Here is a 20,499-nt window from a genome sequence, read left to right as displayed (position 1 = left end):
ACTTTAAGTTGTAGGGTACATGTGCATAACGTGCAGGTTTGTTACATATGTATACTTGTGCCATGTTGGTGTGCTGCACCCATCAACTCATCATTTACATCAGGTATAACTCCCAATGCAATCCCTCCCCACTCCCCCCTCCCCATGATAGGCCCCTGTGTGTGATGTTCCCCTTCCTGAGTCCAAGTGATCTTATTGTTCAGTTCCCACCTATGAGTGAGAACATGAGGTGTTTGGTTTTCTGTTCTTGTGATAGTTTGCTAAGAATGATGGTTTCCAGCTGCATCCATGTCCCTACAAAGGACGCAAACTCATCCTTTTTGATGGCTGCATAGTATTCCATGGTGTATATGTGCCACATTTTCTTAATCCAATCTGTCACTGATGGACATTTGGGTTGATTCCAAGTCTTTGCTATTGTGAATAGTGCTGCAATAAACATACGTGTGCATGTGTCTTTATAACAGCATAATTTATAATCCTTTGGGTATATCCCCAGTAATGGGATGGCTGGGTCATATGGTACATCTAGTTCTAGATCCTTGAGGAATCGCCATACTGTTTTCCATAATGGTTGAACTAGTTTACAATCCCACCAACAGTGTAAAAGTGTTCCTATTTCTCCACATCCTCTCCAGCACCTGTTGTTTCCTGACTTTTGAATGATCGCCATTCTAACTGGTGTGAGATGGTATCTCATTGTGGTTTTGATTTGCATTTCTCTGATGGCCAGTGATGATGAACATTTTTTCATGTGTCTGTTGGCTGTATGAATGTCTTCTTTTGAGAACTGTCTGTGTTCTCATGAGCATGGCGTGTTCTTCCATTTGTTTGTGTCCTCTTTTAATTCACTGAGCAATGGTTTGTAGTTCTCCTTGAAGAGGTCCTTTACATCCCTAGTAAGAAGGAATGAAATAATTTGACTTTGCTTTCACATATTATAGAGACCTTTAACTTGTTTATACAATTTGCCCACTTTTCGATGGGGTTGTTTGTTTTTTCCTTGTAAATTTGTTTGAGTTCTTTGTAGGTTCTGGATATTAGCCCTTTGTCAGTTGAGTAGATTGCAAAAATTTTCTCCCATTCAGTAGGTTGCCTGTTCACTCTGATGGTAGTTTCTTTTGCTGTGCAGAAGCTCTTTAGTTTAATTAGATCCCATTTGTCAATTTTGGCTTTTGTTGCTGTTGCTTTTGGTGATTTAGACATGAAGTCCTTGCCCATGCCTATGTTCTGAATGGTATTACCTAGATATTCTTCTAGGGTTTTTATGGTATTAGGTCTAACATTTAAGTCTCTGATCCATCTTGAATTAATTTTCGTATAAGGAATAAGGAAAGGATCCAGTTTCAGCTTTCTACTTATGGCTAGCCAATTTTCCCAGCACCATTTATTAAATAGGGAATCCTTTCCCCATTTTTTGTTTTTCTGAGATTTGTCAAAGATCAGATGGCTGTAGATGTGTGGTATTATTTCTGAGGACTCTGTTCTGTTCCGTTGGTCTGTATCTCTGTTTTGGTACCTGTACCATGCTGTTTTGGTTTCTGTAGCCTTGTAGTATAGTTTAAAGTCAGGTAGTGCGATGCCTCCAGCTTTGTCTTTTGACTTAGTATTGTCTTGGCAATGCGGGCTCTTTTTTGGTTCCATAAGTACTTTAAAGCAGTTTTTTTCAAATTCTGTGAAGAAATTCATTGGTAGGTTGATGGGGATGGCATTGAATCTACAAATTACCTTGGGCAGTATGGCCATTTTCACGATATTGATTCTTCCTATCCATGAGCATGGTGTGTTCTTCTATTTGTTTGTGTCCTCTTTTAATTCACTGAGCAGTGGTTTGTAGTTCTCCTTGAAGAGGTCCTTTACACCCCTAGTAAGAATGAATGAAATAATTTGCCTTTGCTTTCACATATTATGGAGACCTTTAACTTGTTTATACAAATTGCCCGAATAGTTGGTCATTTTAAACTAGTGAAGTGTACCTAAAATTTAAGAAAACACTTAGAATCAGTCTAGAATGAAGACCTCTGTATTAGAAGTAATGGAGTAATATTTTGACAGCAATATACTTGGCAATAACATTTCTGTAGAACAGTTTTCTGAGATTTGGTGTCACCTTCTGTATTTCAGAATGTACTTTTCATCTTTGCTGTCAAATAGCTGAAAGAAACATCCACACTGATTTTCATAAATTTATTTAGGGAGGTAGAGTGAAATCAAATTATTATCCACTTTTTAGAGCACAGAATTCCAATTATGTTTTTATTTTAGTTGGCTGTTTCACGATAGTAGTTCTCTGGATCCCTTTTCATACATATGACTATATCTGTGACCCATAGTTATATCTATGGTAATAAACTGAAAGAGATAGTAACTTTGAGATTTGCACAATGCCAACTCCAGAAAATTTGGTAAAAGATGAAGTTTTGTATATAAAAGTTACGACAACATCTGAGACTAGAAACATAGTTACATTTTTGATTCTGTTATTTTTATTATAATAAAAAAGGACACAGCAGAGTAAGTACTTTAATTTTGTGTTTCTTATGTGTTTTTGAAAATGTGTAGGAATATTCGTGTGTTTTTTTTTTTTTTTTTTTTTTTCCGAAGATGCCACCATAGTGGCCTGTTGGGGAACAAAGGGATTATGTTGTCCTTCAGGTTAAGTGAAATAGCCACACATATACTTCCTGTTCATTCTTGATATTTTTCCAAGTCATATATCCCTATAGATATTTTTAAATGGTTCTTAATATTAATATTTTATTTAATTTTTTTTTTACTTTCTTGTTAACCCAATTATAAACTCCAATGGGAGCAGTAGTACCTTTTTCTCTCTCAGTTTTTTGTGTAGTTAAGCAATGGCTGGTCCACCTAATGATAGACTATATAATCAAAGAAAGATAGTGTTAGTGTGGCTTTAGAATTAGCGTGTATCTGCCTACAATCTGCATCTGGCTTTACCAGCAATAGAAAATTTGTTGAAGAGAAACAGAAATGTTTTGCTGTTAATTACTCTTAAATAAGAATAGGAAGAAGAAAGAGTATTGCCTGTAAAAAACCCAAGCTGCTTTCTACCCCCTTCCTCATATAACCAGTTGCTAAAGAGAATGAAAGCAGCTCTCCTTATGTGTCTGTCTACTTTATTCTTCTCTAAGTTTAGCAATTCATCTAGCTATTCTTTATTTGCAATGATTTCCAGATGCCTCCTCATATAACTTGCTGACTTCTGGATGTATTCTGGTTCTGGAATGGGTAGATTTCTGGTGTGTTTCACTATATATATATAAATCCTGTGAGTTTCTGACATCTAATGTCTCATCCCGGTTACTTTGATATTTAAAGTAGGATTTGACACACTCTATCACTTATTGGTGATAAATAACGTCTATATTCTTCTTAGTTCAATTTATGTCTTAGTTTAAAAGATATTTTCTTTGATGGAAAATAAAGTAACAAAATAGTGATGAAATATTTCTTCAGTGGCTCTCCTTTGTTGACATTTTTCCATGTACTTGAAACGTGTAGGTATACCTCTTCTTTTTCCTTTCTGAACAATGGCTAGAAAAAAGTCCTACTTGGTTCTAACAATTACTGTGAGCCATTACTGAATCTGAGTGTATTCATGAATGCTGCTACCTATATGTTTTCAAACAATAAGTAGTTATTGAAACATATAAGACATTGTATTTTCTCTTCTCCAGTATTGGATTATATACTGCACTTAGATTTTCAGAATGAAGTACAGAAGAAGCCATAACATCTGTACAACTACATATTACCCTATAATATTGTCTAATACAAAACGGTCTAGAAGGATTTTTACGAAGAAATAGCAAATGTGTTAATTTAACTTACAGTGAAATCTGTGTTAATGGAGCCTTATCAGCAGTGTAGGAAATAACTTTTGGGTGTGAGTAAGTACGCAGTGAAAGTAAGGTAAGCTTTTCCTGGTGAAATAGTCAATTATTTTGTCATTTGTTCCCCATTCACACCCAAAATGTAGCACTTGACAGAGAATATTTCTTTCTTCTTAAAGTCATTCATTTAGAATTCTGCATTATTTTATATAGAAAAACAATATTTAAAAGGTTTTTACATTTTTGTTATATTGGGAATGATATTTCTTTCTAATTTAAAAAAAATGGTTTACCATTTTCTTTTTCTCTGTATGCTTTATTTTCAGGCATTTCCTGTTTATCCAAATTCACCAGTTCGGGTCTCTACTGGATATCAGTTGCCTGTATGTAATTATCAGGTAATGTAAGAAGGAGTAAAATGATTTACTTTTGCTTTCACATATTATCGAGACCTTTAACGTGTTTATACAAATTGCCCGAATAGTTGATCATTTTAAACTAGTGAAGTGTACCTAAAATTTAGGAAAACATTTAGAATTAGTCTAGAATGAAGACCTCTGTATTACTTAGAAGTAATGGAGTAATATTTTGACAGCAATATACTTGGCAATAACATTTCTGTAGAACAGTTTTCTGAGATTTAGTATTCCCTTCTGTATTTCAGGATGTAGTTTTTATCTTTGCTGTCAAATAGCTGAAAGAAACATCCACACTGATTTTCATAATTTTTTTAGGGAGGTAGAGTGAAATCAAATTATTACCCACTTTTTAGAGCACAGAATTCCAATTATATTTTTATTTTAGCTGGCTGTTTCATGATAGTAGTTCTCTGGATCCCTTTTCATATATGTGACATCTGTGACCCATAATTATATCTATGGTAATAAACTGAAAGAGATAGTAACTTTGAGATTTGCACAATGCCAAATCCAGAAAATGTGAAAAAAGGTGAAGTTTTATATTATAAAAGTTAGGATAACATCTGAGACTAGAAACATAAAGTAGTTACGTTTTCGATTCTGTTACTTTTAATATAGTAAAAAAGGACACAGCAGGATAAGTACTTCAATATTGTGTTTCTTGTGTGTTTTTGAAAATGTGGAGGAATATTTTAATAGTTTTGGTTTCGTTTTTTCTTTTTGTTTTTTTTTTTTTTTGTTTTTTTTTTTTTGAAGATGCCACCATAGTGGACCATTGGGGAACAAAGGGGTTATGCCGTACTTGAGGTTAAGTAAATTAGCCTAACATATACTTCCTGTTCGTTTTTTTTTTTCCCCCAAGTTATTATGCCTATAAATGTTTTTAAATGGTTCTTTATATAGTTTTTTTTTTTTTTTTTTTTTTTTTTTTTTTTTTTTTTTTTTTACTTTCTTGTTAACCCAATAATAAACTCCAGTGGGAGCAACAGTGCCTTTTTTTCTCAGGTATTTGTGTGCTTAAGCAATGGCTGGTCCACATAATGATAGACTATATAATTAAAGAAAGGTAGTTAGTGTGGCTTTAGAATTAGCATGTATCTGCCTAGAATCTGCATCTGGCTTTACCAGCAATAGAAAATTTGTTGAAGAGAAACAGAAATGTTTTGCTGTTAATTACTCTTAAATAAGAACAGGAAGAAGAAAGGGTATTGCCTCTAAAACACCCAAGCTGCTTTCCGCCCCCCTCACCATATAGCAACTTGCTAAAGAGAATGAAAGCAGCTCTATGTATCTGTCTACTTTATTATTCTCTAAGTTTAGCAGTTCATCTAGCTATTCTTTATTTGCAGTGATTTCCAGATGCCTCCTCATTTAACTTGCATCTAACATCTCTGATCCGGGTTACATTGATATTTAAATTAGGATTTGACATACTCTATCACTTATTGGTGATAAAAAACGTCTATATTCTTCTTAGTTCATTTTATTTATGTCTCAGTTTAAAAGACATTTTCTTTGATGGAAAATAAAGTAACAAAATAGTAATGATATAGTTCTTCAGTGTGTCTCATTTGTTGACGTTTTCTATGTACTTGAAACATGAAGGGTATACCTCTTCTTTTTCCTTCTCTGTACAATGGCTAGGAAAAAAAGCCCACTTGTTTCTGACATTACTGTGAGTCATTTACTGATTTAGTAATGTGAGCCATTACTGAATCTGGAGGTATTCGTGTATGCTGCTACCTGTATGTTTTGAGACAGTAGGTATTTATTGAAACATATAAGACATTATACTTTCTCTTCTCCAATATTGGATTATATACTGCACTTAGTTTTTCAGAATGAAGTACAGAAAAAGCCATAACATCACAGAAGAAGCCATAACATCTGTACAACTACATATTACCCTATAATATTGTCTAATAAAAAACAGTCTAGAAGTATTTTCACAGAGAGATAGCAAATGTATTAATTTAACTTACAGTGAAATCTGTGTTAATGGAACCTTATGTAAGAAAGTTATGTAAGAAATAACTTCTGAGTGTGAATAAGTACACAGTATAAGGAAGGTAAACTTTGGTGAAATAGTCAATTATTTTGTCATTTGTTCCCCCCTCACACCCAAAATGTAGCACTTGACAGAGAATATTTCTTTCTTCATAACAGTCATTCATTTAGAATTCTGCATTGTTTTATATAGAAAAACAGTATTTAAAAGTTTTTTATATTTTTGTTAGTTGGGAATGATATTTCTTTCTAATTTTAAAAAATGGTTTACCATTTTCTTTTTTTCTGTATCCTTTATTTTCAGGCATTTCCTGTTTATCCAAATTCACCAGTTCAGGTCACTACTGGCTATCAGTTGCCTGTATGTAATTATCTGGTAACGTAAAAAGGAGTAAAATGATTTGCTTTCACATATTATCGAGGCCTTTAACTTTTGTGTACAAGTTGTGTGAATAGTTGGTCATTTTAAACTAGTGAATTCTACCTACAATTTAAGAAAACACTTAGGATTAGTCTAGAATGAAGACGTCTGTATTACTTAGAAGTAATGGAATAATAATTTGATTGGAATATACTTGGCAATAACTTTTCTGTAGAACAGTTTTCTGAGATTTGGCCCTTCTATATTTCAGGGTGTAGTTTTCATCTTTGCTGTCAAATAGCTAAATGAAACATCCAGAGTGACTTTCATGAATTGTTTAGGGATATAGTGTGAGTAAAATAATTACCCAATTCTTAGAGCACAGAATTTAAATTTTCATTATAGCAAGCAGCTTCACAGGAGTTGTTCTCTGGTTCTCTCTTCATAGATATGACTGTATCTATGACCAATAATCATATCTATCATAATAAATTCAAAGAAGTAACATCTTTGAGATTTCCACAATGCCAAATCCAAAAAATTGGGGAAAACGTGAGGTTTTATCTGTGGAAGTAACCATAAGAATGTCAGGGATTGGAACTATGAAGTAGTTTTATCCATTGTTTTATTATTATAACAAAGGAGTCAGCATAAGTACTTCAATATTATATATCTTATGTGTTTTTAAAAATGTTTAGAAGTATTTGAATAATTTTGGTTTCCTTTTTTTTTTCTTTTTTTTTTTTTTAAGATGCCACTGCAGTGGCCTGTTGGGGAGCAAAGGAGGTAGGTTGTACCTCGGGTAAAGTGAATTAACCTACCATGTCTTCTCTGTTCTTTCTGGGTTATTTTCCATATCATATATGCCTGTAAATATTTTTAAATGGTTTTTTATATTAATGTGTTACATTTTGTTACTTTATTTTTAACCCAATTATAATCTCCCATGGGCACAACAGTGCCTTTTTCTCTCTTAGTGGCTGATCCACATAATAAGTGTTCAGTTCCTTGTTGATAGACTGTGTAATCTAAGAAAGGTAGTATTAATGTTAATTTAGAATTAGCATGTATCTGCCTAGAGTCTGCCTCTGGCTTTACCAGCCACAAAATTTTTTTTGAAGAGAAACAGAAATGTATTGCTGTTAATAACTCTTAAATAAAAATAAGAATAAAAAGGTGTATTACCTCTAAAACACCTGAGCTTCTTTCCCTCCCTTACAACTAGTTCTGAAAATATTTGAAAACAACTGTTCTTATGTTTCTGCCTAGTTTTTTCTTCTCTAAGGTTAGCAATTAATCTTGCTCTTCTTTACTTGCAATGATTTCCAGATGACTCCTCATATAAACTGCTGACTTCTGGATATATTCTGTTTCTGGAATGGGTAGCTTTCTGATGTGTTTTACTATACCTAAAAATCCTATGAATTTCTGGCATCTAATTTCTCTGATCTTGGTTACTTTGGTATTTAAAGCAGGATTTGACATACTGTGTCACTTACTGGTGATAGTCCATTTTATTTAATGTCTTAGTTTAAAAGACATTTTATTCGATGGAAAATAAAGTAACAAAATAGTAGTGAAATCGTTTTTCAGTGTCTCTCATTTATTGACATTTTCCATGTACTTGAAATGTGTAGAGTATACCTCTTCTTATTTTTCCTCCTCTGGACAATGGCTAGAAAAAAAGCCCTACGTGTTTCTAACATTTGCTGTAAGCTGTTACTGAATCTGGGTGTATTCATGTATTCTGCTTCCTATATGTTTCAAACAGAAGGATTTATTGAAACATACAAGACATGTACTGTCCTCCAGTATTGGATTATATACTGCCCTTAGTTTATTGAAATAAAATACAGAAAAAATCTTAACATCTGTAGAAGAACTACATATTGCCCTATTATTTTCAAACACAAAACTGTCTGGAAATATATCGACAAAGAAATAGAAAATGTATTAACTTACATTGAAATCAGTCTTAATGGAGCTTTATCAGCAGTGTAAGAAATAACTTCTGGGTGGGAGTAAGTACACAGTTTAAGTAAGGGAAACTTTGGTGAAATAGTCACTACTTTGTCATTCGTCTATTTCCCCGCCCTCCCCAAAGGGGCTTAGCACTTGGCAGATAATATTTCTTTCTTCCTTCCTTCATTCATTTAGAACTCTGCATTTATTGTATATAGAAAAGTAATAAATATTTTAAAGATTTTCATATTTTTATATTGGGAATAATGTTTCTTTCTAATTTAAGAAAATGTTTTACCGTATTCATTCATTCTTTCTGTAAACTTACTTTCAGACATATCCTACTTATCCAAATTCACCAGGTCAGGTCACCACTGGGTATCAGTTGCCTGTATATAATTACCAGGCAATTGAAGGGGGAGTAAAATGATTTATTTTCAGATATTATTGAGGCCTTTAACTTGTTTATACAAATAGCCTGAATAGTCATTTTAAACTAATGAAATGTACCTGAAATTTAAGAAAACACAGTTGGTCTAGAATGAAGCCCTCTGTATTATTTAGAAGTAATGGATTAACATTTTGACAGGAATATACTTAGCAATAACTTTTCTGTAGAACCATTTTCTGAGGTTTGTTGTCCCCTTTTATATTTCAGCATGTATTTTTTTCATCTTTGCTGTCAAATAGCTGAAACATCCAGACTGACTTTCATCTTTTTTTAAGGGAGATAGAGTGAAATAAAAGTATCCCATTCTTAGAACACAGAATTCCAATTATATTTTTATTTTAGTTTGCTGCTTCATGATAGTAGTTTTCTCAGCCTCTTTTCATAAATATGACTGTATCTATAACCCATAATCATATCTTTGATAATAAATAATAAATTGTAAGTACTGTTATCTTTGAGATTTCCACAATGCCAACTCTAGAAAATTGGGAAAATGGTGAGGTTTTATATATAGAAGTAACAAAAACGTCACTAGTATCTTTGAGATTTCCGCAATTCCAACTCCAGAAAATTGGGAAAACGATGAGGTTTTTATATATAGAAGTAACAAGAACGTCAGGGGTTAGAAACGTAAAGTGCTTCTTTTTTCTACTCTTCTGCTTTCATTTTAATAACAAAGGAGCCAGCATGATAAGTGCTTCAATATTGTATATCTCATGTGTTTTTGAAAATGTGTGGGAATATTTTAATAGTTTTGGTTTTCTTTTTTTTTTTTTTTTAAGATGCCACCACAGTGGCCTGTTGGGGAGCAAAAGGGGTTATGGGATAAAGTGAATTAGCTTTACATATACTTTCATTTTTCTTGACTTTTTTCTATGCCGTATATGTCTGTAGATATTTTTAAATGGTCTTTATATTAATGTTTTACATTTTGTTACTTTATTTTTAACTCAGTTACAAACTCCCATGGAAGCCGCAGTGCCTTTTTGTCTCTCAGGTTTTTGTGTGCTGAAACAGTGGCTGGTCCACATAATGATAAGTGTTCAGTTACTTGTTGATAAATGATCTAATCCAGGAATGGGGTAGTATTAACGTGATTTTAGAATTAGAATGTATCTTCCTAGAATACCTCTGGCTTTACCAGCCATAAAAACATTTATTGAAGAGAAACAGAAATGTTTTACTGTTACTCTTAAATAAGAATAGGAATAAAACCAAGAGTATTGCGTCTGATACACCAGAGCTGCTGTCTTGCATCACACTGGATTTTTGAAAGATGTAAGTGTTAAAATTCTCAAACACTCCCTTACTACGTTCGTTTCTTAAAGTCCTTCTACTTCTGGTTATATTGATGCCTGGAAGACATTTTAAAACAAAAGACTGCCTTAATGTATTTCAACTTTTCGTTTAAAACAAACTTTCTGAAGTAATACAATTGAATTTCAGTACAACCTATGTTGAAACTTTCAATACCTCCTTTTTTGAGGAATAAATAAGTGGCTTTTAAACATATGTGTGTATCTGTTTAATTACACTTTCATTATTTTAAATATAGGCTTATTCAGCTCTTAACTACCACTGTAGTGAAGTTGATACAGGAGGTGATGTGCCAAATGAATGCTCAGTTCATGGAGTTGCCCCACCCTCTGGAAATTGCCCACAAAAGGCAAACATCTAGTTTTTTTTCCTTTTTTCTTAATATGTATTTCATATTTTTTTCTAGTTTTAATAATGATTTTTTGAGAAGCAAATATTTTTGCCCAAATTTAAATGTTAGCCATAAATCACAGAGCTTAAATAATGAACTGATACTCAATGTAACCGTTGTTGAAATTTCAGATACCACCAATTTTCAATATATACATAAAGTTTCTAATTCAGCCATCCTTTTCTGTATTTCTGTTCCACTAATTTTAAAAAAACATTCTTTAATAAATACTGTATTAATATGATTTGGCAGAATGCTATGGGGAGGGTTTCCTCTAGAATCCTCCTCAAAAGAAGAATTAGTATGAATTATATGTCTCTTTTCTTTTACAATAGCTTCAGTCTTAAGCAGTGAAAAATATTGTTTATGGCCTTCTCCATAACATTGTATGTGGCAGAAGTTCCCAACAGTGGTGAAGTCAGTAGTAATTATTCAGATACTGAAACAGATAGGGTTGTTTCTTTTTATCGTTAATGCAAATTTCTATAATAATATTGTCATTTTTATGTCACATATGTTCTGTTAAATAGGTGGGTGTGTGGAAGTAGTTGATGTGCTGGTAATATGTATAATACCAAAGAGGTCTCATTGGAGTGTAAATTCCTTTATTTGATACCCGATTTTAAAATGCAAATATTAAAACATAATCTTACAATATAACTGTCAGGTTTTGTCTGAGTATTTTTTCTTGAAATATTGGAGTTCACTTAGAGATTTAACAAATTCAGCTTTTTAAACCAGTAGTCTGTCACTAAGGTTCTAAAATAATTTGATTTGTCAGAAAACTTACTGAGTGATACGTGGTAAGAATTACGAATCGCATTTTTATGATTTTTTTTTTTTTTTTTTTTTTGAGTCGGGGTCTTAACGGTGTCACCTAGGTTGGAAGTGCAGTGGTGTGATCTCGGCTCACTACAGCTTCCGTCTCCTAGGTTCAGGCAGTTCTCCCTGCCTCAGCCTCCTGAGTAGGTGGGATTACAGGCTCCCGCCACCACACCCAGCTAATTTTTGTATTTTTTAGCAGAGAAGGAATTTCATCATGTTGGCCAAGATGGTCTTGAACTGCTGATCTCAGGTGATCCGCCCACCTCGGCCTCCCAAAGTGCTGGGATTACAGGTGTGAGCCACCGCTCCCAGGCTCTTTTGCATTTCTTTAGAAGTAAACTAATATGTTCACTAAACAATAAAAAAAAAAAAAAAACACCCATATTAAAAGTGAGTGAAAGAATTCTCTTTACATTACTGAACACTTCTATGTTTCAGAAATCTGTGGACCGAAGCATGCAAACAGTGGTATCTTGTCTGTTTAACCCAGAAAACAGACTGAGAAATTCTGTTGTTACTCAACATGACTACAAGGTATGAAAGGAACACTATCATAATTAAAAAGCACATTTCTTAGTTTTCAAGTTAGGTGTTTTCCTTGTGGTATATGCATTTTGAGATTTCTTAGAGCATTTTTTATTTTTTTGAGACCCAGAGTCTCGCTCTTGTTGCCCAGGCTGGAGTGCAGTGGTGCCATCTAGGCTTACTGCAAGCTCCACCTCCTATGTTTACTTAATGCCATTCTCCTACCTCAGCCACCTGAGTAGCTGGGACTACAGGTGCCTGACACCATGCCCAGCTAATTTTTTTGTATTTTTAGTAGAGATGGGGTTTCACTGTGTTAGCCAGGATGGTCTCGATCTCGTGACCTCGTGATCCACCCGCCTCTGCCTCCCAAAGTGCTGGGATTACAGGCGTGAGCCACTGCGCCCAGTCTCGAGCATTTAATTGAATGGTTGGCATATGATTGTAACCCAGTAAACCAGAATAGGTTTTACCTGGCAGTATATTTTCTGCTGCCGAACCTTGATATATAATGTAGTTACATTTAGGGAAGGATCCTGCAGCAGAAATTTGTGAAAGGGTTTACCAGAGAAGAGTGTTAGTTGACTACCTTGACCAAATAGTAAAAGAAAATTTTAGATACAGAAAGCAGATCTTGGCCAGGTGCTGTGGCTCATGCCTGTAATTCCAACACTTGGGGGCTGAGGTGGGTGGATTGCTTCAGCTCAGGAGTTCAAGACCACCCTGGGTAACGTGGCAAAACCATATCTCTACAAAAATCAGCCAGTTGTGATCATTTCTGTTTGTAGTCCCAGCTACTCCAGAGGAGGCTAAAGTAGGAGGATCACTTGAGCCTGGGAAGTTAGACTGCTCTGAGCCACGATCATGCTATTGTACGCCAGCCTGAGCAACAGTGGGAGACCTTGTCTGAAAAAAAAGAGAAAAAAAAGTAGAACTTAATACATGCATATTGGACTAAAGAGAAGAAAAGAAATGGTTTATTCAGATGATACACCTGAACAGTGTGAAGGGAGAAAAGGGGTAAAGTGAAGCAGTAAAAAGTTGAGTAGAAAGAAAGGTTGATTCAGAGTTGGTGAAGTGGAAGAGAATGTGATTAGTTGAATTCCAGAAAGATCTGATTTCTTATCCCACTTTCTATCCATGTTGGATAGATAAATCTTAAGGCTTCAGTTTTTACAAGTGTAAAATGAGAAGGTACAGGACTAAAGGTTTCTGGGTCCCTGTAGTTCTAAGTCTATAAATATGAAAAAGAACTTGTCTATAAATATGAAAAAGAACTAACAGTCCAATGGGAGAGAAATAGTATGGTTAATAAAGGGAAGGCGTTTTTTAAATGATAGTTTTATTGAAATAATACTAGTAATACAATTTATGTATTTAAAGTGTGCACTTCACTGTTTTTTCATATATTCAGTTTTGCAACTTTTCATATATTCAGTTTTGCAACCATGTCCACAATTTTAGAATATTTAAATCACTCCCCTACCTTAGCAGTCACCTGCTGTTTTCTTGGAACTTGTGTATCCCTAGGCAACCAGTAATTTACTTTCTTTTTCTAAGGATTTTCCTGTCCTGGACATTTCATGTATATGGAATCATATAATGTGGCCTTTAGTGACTGGATTTTTTCACTCAGCATAATGCTTTTAAGGTTCATCAATTTTCTAGCACGTATCAGAACTTCATTTCTTTTTATTTATAGATATTACCTCATTCTGTTTATCCATTCATCTGCTAAAGACATTTGGATTATTTCCTTTTTTTAGCTGTTTAAATAATGCTGTGAACGTTCATGTACAAGTTATTGTGTGGACATGTTCTTATTTCTCTAGTGCATATACTTGGGAATGGAATTGCTAAGTCATATTTAACTTTTAGTGGAACTTCCAGATTTGTAAAAACTGGCTACACACTTTACATTCAAAAGGAAATGTTTAACCATCACTCTGTGTCTTAGAACTAGCTTTGTTTTTTCATCTGTGAATGTATATAAGATGAAGCCTAAGCCTTTTTACAGGGTTATATTATGGATCTCCTGTATAATATAGAAGAGTAGAGCCAAATAGCAGAATTAAGTTCTTAACATCTTTGCAACAGAGAGTAAACATATTTAAAATTGACATTTGTTCTCTTGTTGATTCGTTCTACATAGTGTAATTTAGAAAAGAAAGAACTGGAATTGTACATCAGCTTATCTTACCCAAAGTCCTGATGTTTACATTGGTGTCTGCAGTAGTACTTAAATGATTTTCAAAGCAGAAGATAGTCGTGTGTGTGTGTTTTTTTGTTTTTTGTTTTTTTTTTTGAGGTGACCTCATTTGGTCATCTAGCCTGAAGTGCAGTGTCACAATCACAGCTTACTACAGCCTAAAACTCCTGCATTCAAGGGATCCTTCTACCTCAGCCTCCCAAATAGTTAGGACTACAGACATGCACTACCACACTTGACTAGTTAAAAAGATTTTTTTTTTTTTTTTTTTTTTTTTTTTGAGACACAGTCTTGCTCTCTCACCCAGGCTGGAGTGTGGTGAGGTGATCTCCGCTTAGTGCCAGCTCCACTTCTCAGGTTCATGCCATTCCTCTGCCTCATCCTCCCAAGTAGCTGGGACTACAGGCACCCGCCACCATGCTTTTTGGTTAACTTTTTGTATTTTTAGTAAAGACAGGATTTCTTCGTGTTAGCCAGATGGTCTCGATCTTCTGACCTTGTGATCTGCCCTCCTTGGCCTCCCAAAGTGCTGGGATTACAGGCATGAGCCACTGTGCCCAGTCAAAAGAATTTTTGTTTTTTTTTAAGAATCTTACTATATTATTCTGGCTTGTCTTGAACTCCTGGACTCAAGTGATCTCCCTGCCTCAACCTCCCTAAGTGCTAGGATTACAGGCGTGAGCCACCGTGTGCAGCCCAGAAAATATTTTTTTAAACTTGAGTTCTAACCTGGTGTTAGACAAAAGACTCCCTTTAAAACTTAGAGAGTTTTCTGCTCATTTGGGAGAGGAATCAAAAGTTGGCATCCTGCAGTTATCTGACATCTAGACCTATTCTGGTTGACTGTATGTTGTTACATTGAATTAGAATGCCTGAGGTATTTTTGAATGTATTTACAGTTTCCATAGCTAATTTCATTCTTCATTGTCTTAATTCTCTAGCCCCTTCACAATCTTGTTTCCTACATGACCTGTGAAGATACATGTCAGTGACCAGTTTTCTAGATTTTAACCTAAATAGGATATCACTCTTTTGACAGATGAGTTAACTTTCAGAAGCCACTTTTATTTATATGAAAATGAAACTGAAGTTCTTAAAAAAGGGCATAGTTAGCTTTGTAGAAAAGGAAATAATATTATGTTATTACTCATTCACTCTTTCCCATTCCTCCTTCTAAGGCCTCTCACTTCTCTCTGCACATCTGTAGGCAAGATAAGAGTGAAAAGAAAGTTTTGCATGTATTTTACATTTTTACCTTCCTTTCTCAAGAATGATATATCTTCACAGGTTAATGGTATGTCTTTAAATGCCAAACCTTACATATTTTAACCTAAAAGCATGACATTTCAGTTTGGAGAGCTGTTCACAAGCTGTGGTTCCTATTAAGTGCAGTTCAGTTAGTGTAAACAGTATTTTTTACAATTACATTTTCTACCAGCTGTCTTTGGGACATTCCTGCAAAATTATTAACTAAGAAATACATGAAATGATACTGAGTTTAAGTCCTGTTATTTATGAGTTTACTGGGATTATTTTTTTATTATCGATTTCTTTTTCAACTAAACTATGTAATAAAACTAGCCATCTTGGTACATTTGTTATCCTAGTGTTCAAATATGCCCCTTGAAAAGAATCATCTTTTTTTCTGATTATTTATAACGTTTAAATCCTAAACAAATCTTAAACAAGTAGTTTAAATTTTGACAACTTTCAGATCCATAGTAGTCATCAGAAATTTTCGGTAAAATAAAAGGACTATTTCCGTCTTTTCCAGGATAAAAGAGTGCATCACTTCAGAAGAAGTTGGGCAGTATTTAAATCTTTTTGATCCTCCCAGCTATCTAGTTTCATGCGAAGTTGCTGGTTTTGAATATTAAGCTAAAAGTTTTCCACAGTTACCGAAATTCGGAATTTTGGTAAATCACACTGAAACTTTCTGCATAAGTTGTAGACTCTCTAGTTTTATTTTACATTGAAACTATTCTTCATTGGATGTTTATTCAGAACCTGGTTCTGTGTTTAATATGATTGAAAGTAAAAAATAATTGAGATTGAAAGAACATTAAGATGTATCTGCAAGTATTTTTTAAAAATTGAAACTTGCATTTTAAGAGTTTTTAAAAGCAAGTACTGATTTTCAAAAAAAGTTTTTAAAACCTAATTTGAAGGGTAAGAATTTTGGTAGTCTGAACACAAACATTTCACTTCTCCAAAAGTACCTGTGAACAGTACAGTGTTTACAATATTGAGTTTTGCATTTATAATTTATCTAGAAATTTACCACAAAAGCAGAATTTTTAAAACTACATTTTTAATCAGTGGAACTCAATATATAGTTAGCATTATTACAGTCTTCTTATCTAAACCCAGTAAAGCAGATTTTAAGCAAACAGTCCAATCAGTGAGTCATACGTTTATTCAAAATATTTTATCTTTTATCTAGAGTCCACACATACATATCAAATTTGATTGGGATGGTAATTAGGGTAACTAAAATTCTGGGCCTAATTTTTTAAAGAATAGAAGACAGACTAAACTTTACTAGGTACATAACCTTCTCAATGAGTTACCATTCTTTTTTGTAATACTATTCATTTTTCTTAAAATGCCAAACTTAATGGCTGTGTGTCAAATTGTGCAAAATACTGGTATTAATGCTGCAGCGTTTTTTATGTCACTCAAAGGTTAATCAGAGTGTCTGAAAGGAATTGTTTATATAAAAACATTGAAGTATTAGTTAACTTACTATAAGTAGATCTTTATTTTTGTTTTTTAGCCGGTTATATTTCCTTTTGTAAAATAAAACACGTCCAGAAGAGTCAAAATAGGTAGTTCTGATATTTCTAATCCACTAAAGTTGTTTAGTAAGTTTATCTTAAGAATCTGCTAGAGTTAAAGTTAACGTCGTTTCTAGATTAGCTGGTGTCCTCATTGTACATTGTGACACACAACTAGAGCACCAGAGTTCTTTTGCTATATGCACAGTCTTTCCTAGCCTCTTTTACTAGTCTTTCAGGAGGTTTGCTCTTAGAATTGATGATGTAAAGAATGGAAGTAGGTGTAAGAGCAGTTCAAGGGCCAAGCCCTGGAATGGTAGCAATGTTATATATAATGCCTTTCTAAGGAAAACATTTGAATCAGTATAATTTGATCTGCCATGAACATGAATTGAAAGTGGCTTTCTGGCCCTTCTTTCAGTGGCTTCTTCCCTAAAATGTGGAGACTCTTAACTTAATGTAATTACTAAGGGCGACATTACTAATGCCCACTGGGGTCTATGATTTCTCAGAATTTTTGTTCTGAATCTGAAGGAAAAAGTCTTTTAACTTTAGAATTCCCAAGAGGGCTTTATTACACCTCAGAAACTGAAAGCACCAGGAATTTGTCTGTTAAAAAATTATCTGTAGTTATTTTAGTGCTTTAAGATTCTGACACATCATTCTGTGATTAAATCTCCAGATTTCTATAAATGATACCTGTATTCTAAAGAACTATTTCTAATTATTCCGATATGTCCTTAAGAAGTAAGAGAATAAATTTTTGTCTTTGTTGAAGTATTTAAAATAGTAACGTAAAAGAGATACAGTCCTGAACCTTTCAAAATGGAAAATTCTAAACTTAGAAATCTGTTTCTACTACCTTTTGCTGATATTATCTTTACATAAATGAATAAAAACTTTTTTTCTTCAAAAGTGTGTTTGGCTTTCTGATGTAATCTAAAATGGTTGGGAGTTGGGTGGGAACTGTGTAACAGGGTTTAGATTCGTGTAACAAGGTTTAGATTCTTAAAATGCAGAAGTATAAAGTTCATTTTACTAATGTGGCAAGAGTTAACCCATACAAGAAAATGTAGGTACAGAGAAATTTAAGAGGAGCATCAACAGCAGTGTGGAGTCAATGCTGGTGAACACATCTGACTCTGCTATCTCACGGCTAAGGTACCTCACATTTTGGACGCTATGAAACATTTTGTCTATTGTACACTTTGGGCCTAGTCTCTAGATCATTTATTTTGGGGTATTGTAGTTGCCTAATAGAGCTTAAATTTTTTATATTGCATGTACTTCCTGTGGATACAATCAAAAAAATCAATACCACCTCTTCTAGCTCTAGTACTCAGCTCTAGTACTAGCTCTAGTACTCAGTTGTATAAGCTTGAGTCCAGTGGAGAGGAAATTCCTGACACTCTTGTATTTCATTAGTTAGTAAGCTTACTGATTCATAACTATAAAGTTGACTCCAAGGATCTACAGGATACCAAACAGTGCTTTCTGCATCACCAAAGATTAAATTGTGATGTTTAGTGTCCAATAGTAGGCTAAAAATTAGTAATTCTTTTATGTGAATATGTGTATACATATGTGTGTCTGCATATGCATATATCTGTGGGTACATGTATACTAACCATTATCCAGAATATTTGGTTCTAGCTGATCAAGCTGCATATAGCATTTTCAGATCCCAAAACTAAACTACATATAGATACTTGCTTTGTATACCAGCTTGTTACTTCAAGCATGTTTGTAGTTTTGTATTATCAACACAAAATCAAATCTTTGGAATTGAAATATACAGTTCTGCACTTTTTTGTAAAAAGCTCAAGTTATGGCAAAATCAAAGAACTCTAAAAATGTTGGTCACCTCCGTAAGTGTATTCTGCATATTGTTTTTTTGTTTTTCTAAAATCAGATTACCTTTAATTGGAAACAACTTCAAAATTGATAGTACCTGTCTTGTAAGGAAGTAATTGACTCTTAAATACTCCACAGCACTTCCCTCTCGTTATAAAGCACCTCTAATCCTTCACTAAAATGTTCTTGGCTTTAAAAGTAAACTGATAAAAATGGGCTGCCACATTGCTTAATCGCCTTGCCTGCTTTCATTGCTGTCAGTTGAGGTTAAAAAGGAGCAGCAACGATAAGGCAGCATACCATTCTGCTTTCACAAAGATGGCAATACAGAATGTGGGGAAACATACGGGAGAGAAAAGGAGCAGTATTTTCCATTGACCAAGTCTTGCGAATGGGCCAGCTGTTGAGTATGATCATTTGGAATCCCTAGATGAGGATTGTTCCTGTACTTGTTTTGATAACTAATCTGTTCCTTCCCAATATGTGTAGTATGTCTCTGTATGTAACTGATTGTTGTGAGCAGTTCCTTACCAGTCATCAAAGACAGAATTTTCCATCTGTAGGCAGTACATTTTGTAGTAGAAAACAATAGACATAAGTAGTTGAAACTATAAACAGGTGTTTTTAAATGCTCATGCAAAATATCCAATCTGCATAGCAAAGAAATAATAGGTAATTCAACATTGCATTTATAGTTAAAAACATCTGTCCAATATGGCTGTAGCTGTGGTCCAATCCCAAGAAAATGCAAAAAAAAAAAAAAAAAAAAAAAAAAAAAAAAAAAAAAAAAATTGTCTCAATACAGAAATTGAAACTACCGCTGTACAATTAAACTCTACGGTAGCTATATTTTACATTTTTAACTGGTCTGAAACAGTTTTCTAGTTAAGTCTGCAGTTCATTTTCCCAAGACAAGGCTTTTTATCTTATGTGCACCTTTGTTAATGCTGCACGCCAGGAATGTGCATTTATCCACATAAAATTTCCAGATACCAGTTCACTGGGTCTTTAACAATAGAACAAATGCTTGCATGACTGGGATATTGAGGTCATGAATGCTCTTTATAAATTTGAAGCAAAAGTAACATTTTAAGCACTTTGGAAAGTTGGAGGTTTTATAATCCTTAATTAGCTTTCTATACAGAGAGCTAGCAAAAATAAGGTTCTAATCACATCTATTATCTTTGCCCAAAATAAAATGGATAGAGACACTTCATTCTGGCTCAATCTTAAATGAAACTTTACTATAGAAGAAAGGTAGTTGATACTGATACAGCCAGGCCCAATGTTGAAGTGGACATGTCCCCTCTGCCCTTCTACATTTGTTTAAAAATTTTGTTATGAGTCTTCCCACCTCCTCCACACACTCCATAAGTCTGACTGGGCCAATAAGAATAGAGAGAGGTAATTTAAAAGACAGAGGACATTTTCTCTTTGTTTTGGTCTCTCTATGCTGATACCCTACCTACTGTTGGAACAGCATCACTGTGTGAGTAAAATCTCAACAGTGTTTAAGCAGTAAACCTGCTATACAAGAAAAGCGTGAC

At 34.0% G+C, this 20,499-nt stretch overlaps 1 protein-coding gene across 4 annotated transcripts in view; it reads left to right on the top strand.

Moving 5' to 3' along the window:
* The window catches only part of LOC105490422 (deleted in azoospermia protein 1), a 62,952-nt gene extending 44,992 nt beyond the window's left edge, over positions 1-17,960 (top strand). The window contains exons 24-28 of one of the 4 annotated variants that reach the window (XM_071089406.1): positions 4,181-4,252; positions 6,585-6,641; positions 7,393-7,427; positions 12,026-12,121; positions 16,096-17,960. In XM_071089406.1, the coding sequence (XP_070945507.1) occupies positions 4,181-4,252; positions 6,585-6,641; positions 7,393-7,427; positions 12,026-12,089 (228 nt within the window). In that variant the 3' untranslated portion in view covers positions 12,090-12,121; positions 16,096-17,960. Of the gene's footprint in view, positions 1-4,180; positions 4,253-6,584; positions 6,657-7,392; positions 7,428-7,970; positions 8,357-12,025; positions 12,122-16,095 lie in introns of those variants that run through there. The other 3 variants (XM_071089405.1, XM_071089408.1, XM_071089407.1) reach the window with 3 other exon arrangements.
* Positions 17,961-20,499: the final 2,539 nt, after the last annotated feature.

This window comes from Macaca nemestrina, chromosome Y (assembly GCF_043159975.1).
Source record: "Macaca nemestrina isolate mMacNem1 chromosome Y, mMacNem.hap1, whole genome shotgun sequence".
Classification (NCBI taxonomy): Eukaryota; Metazoa; Chordata; class Mammalia; order Primates; family Cercopithecidae; genus Macaca; species Macaca nemestrina.
This window is presented reverse-complemented; position numbering and strand designations above follow the sequence as displayed.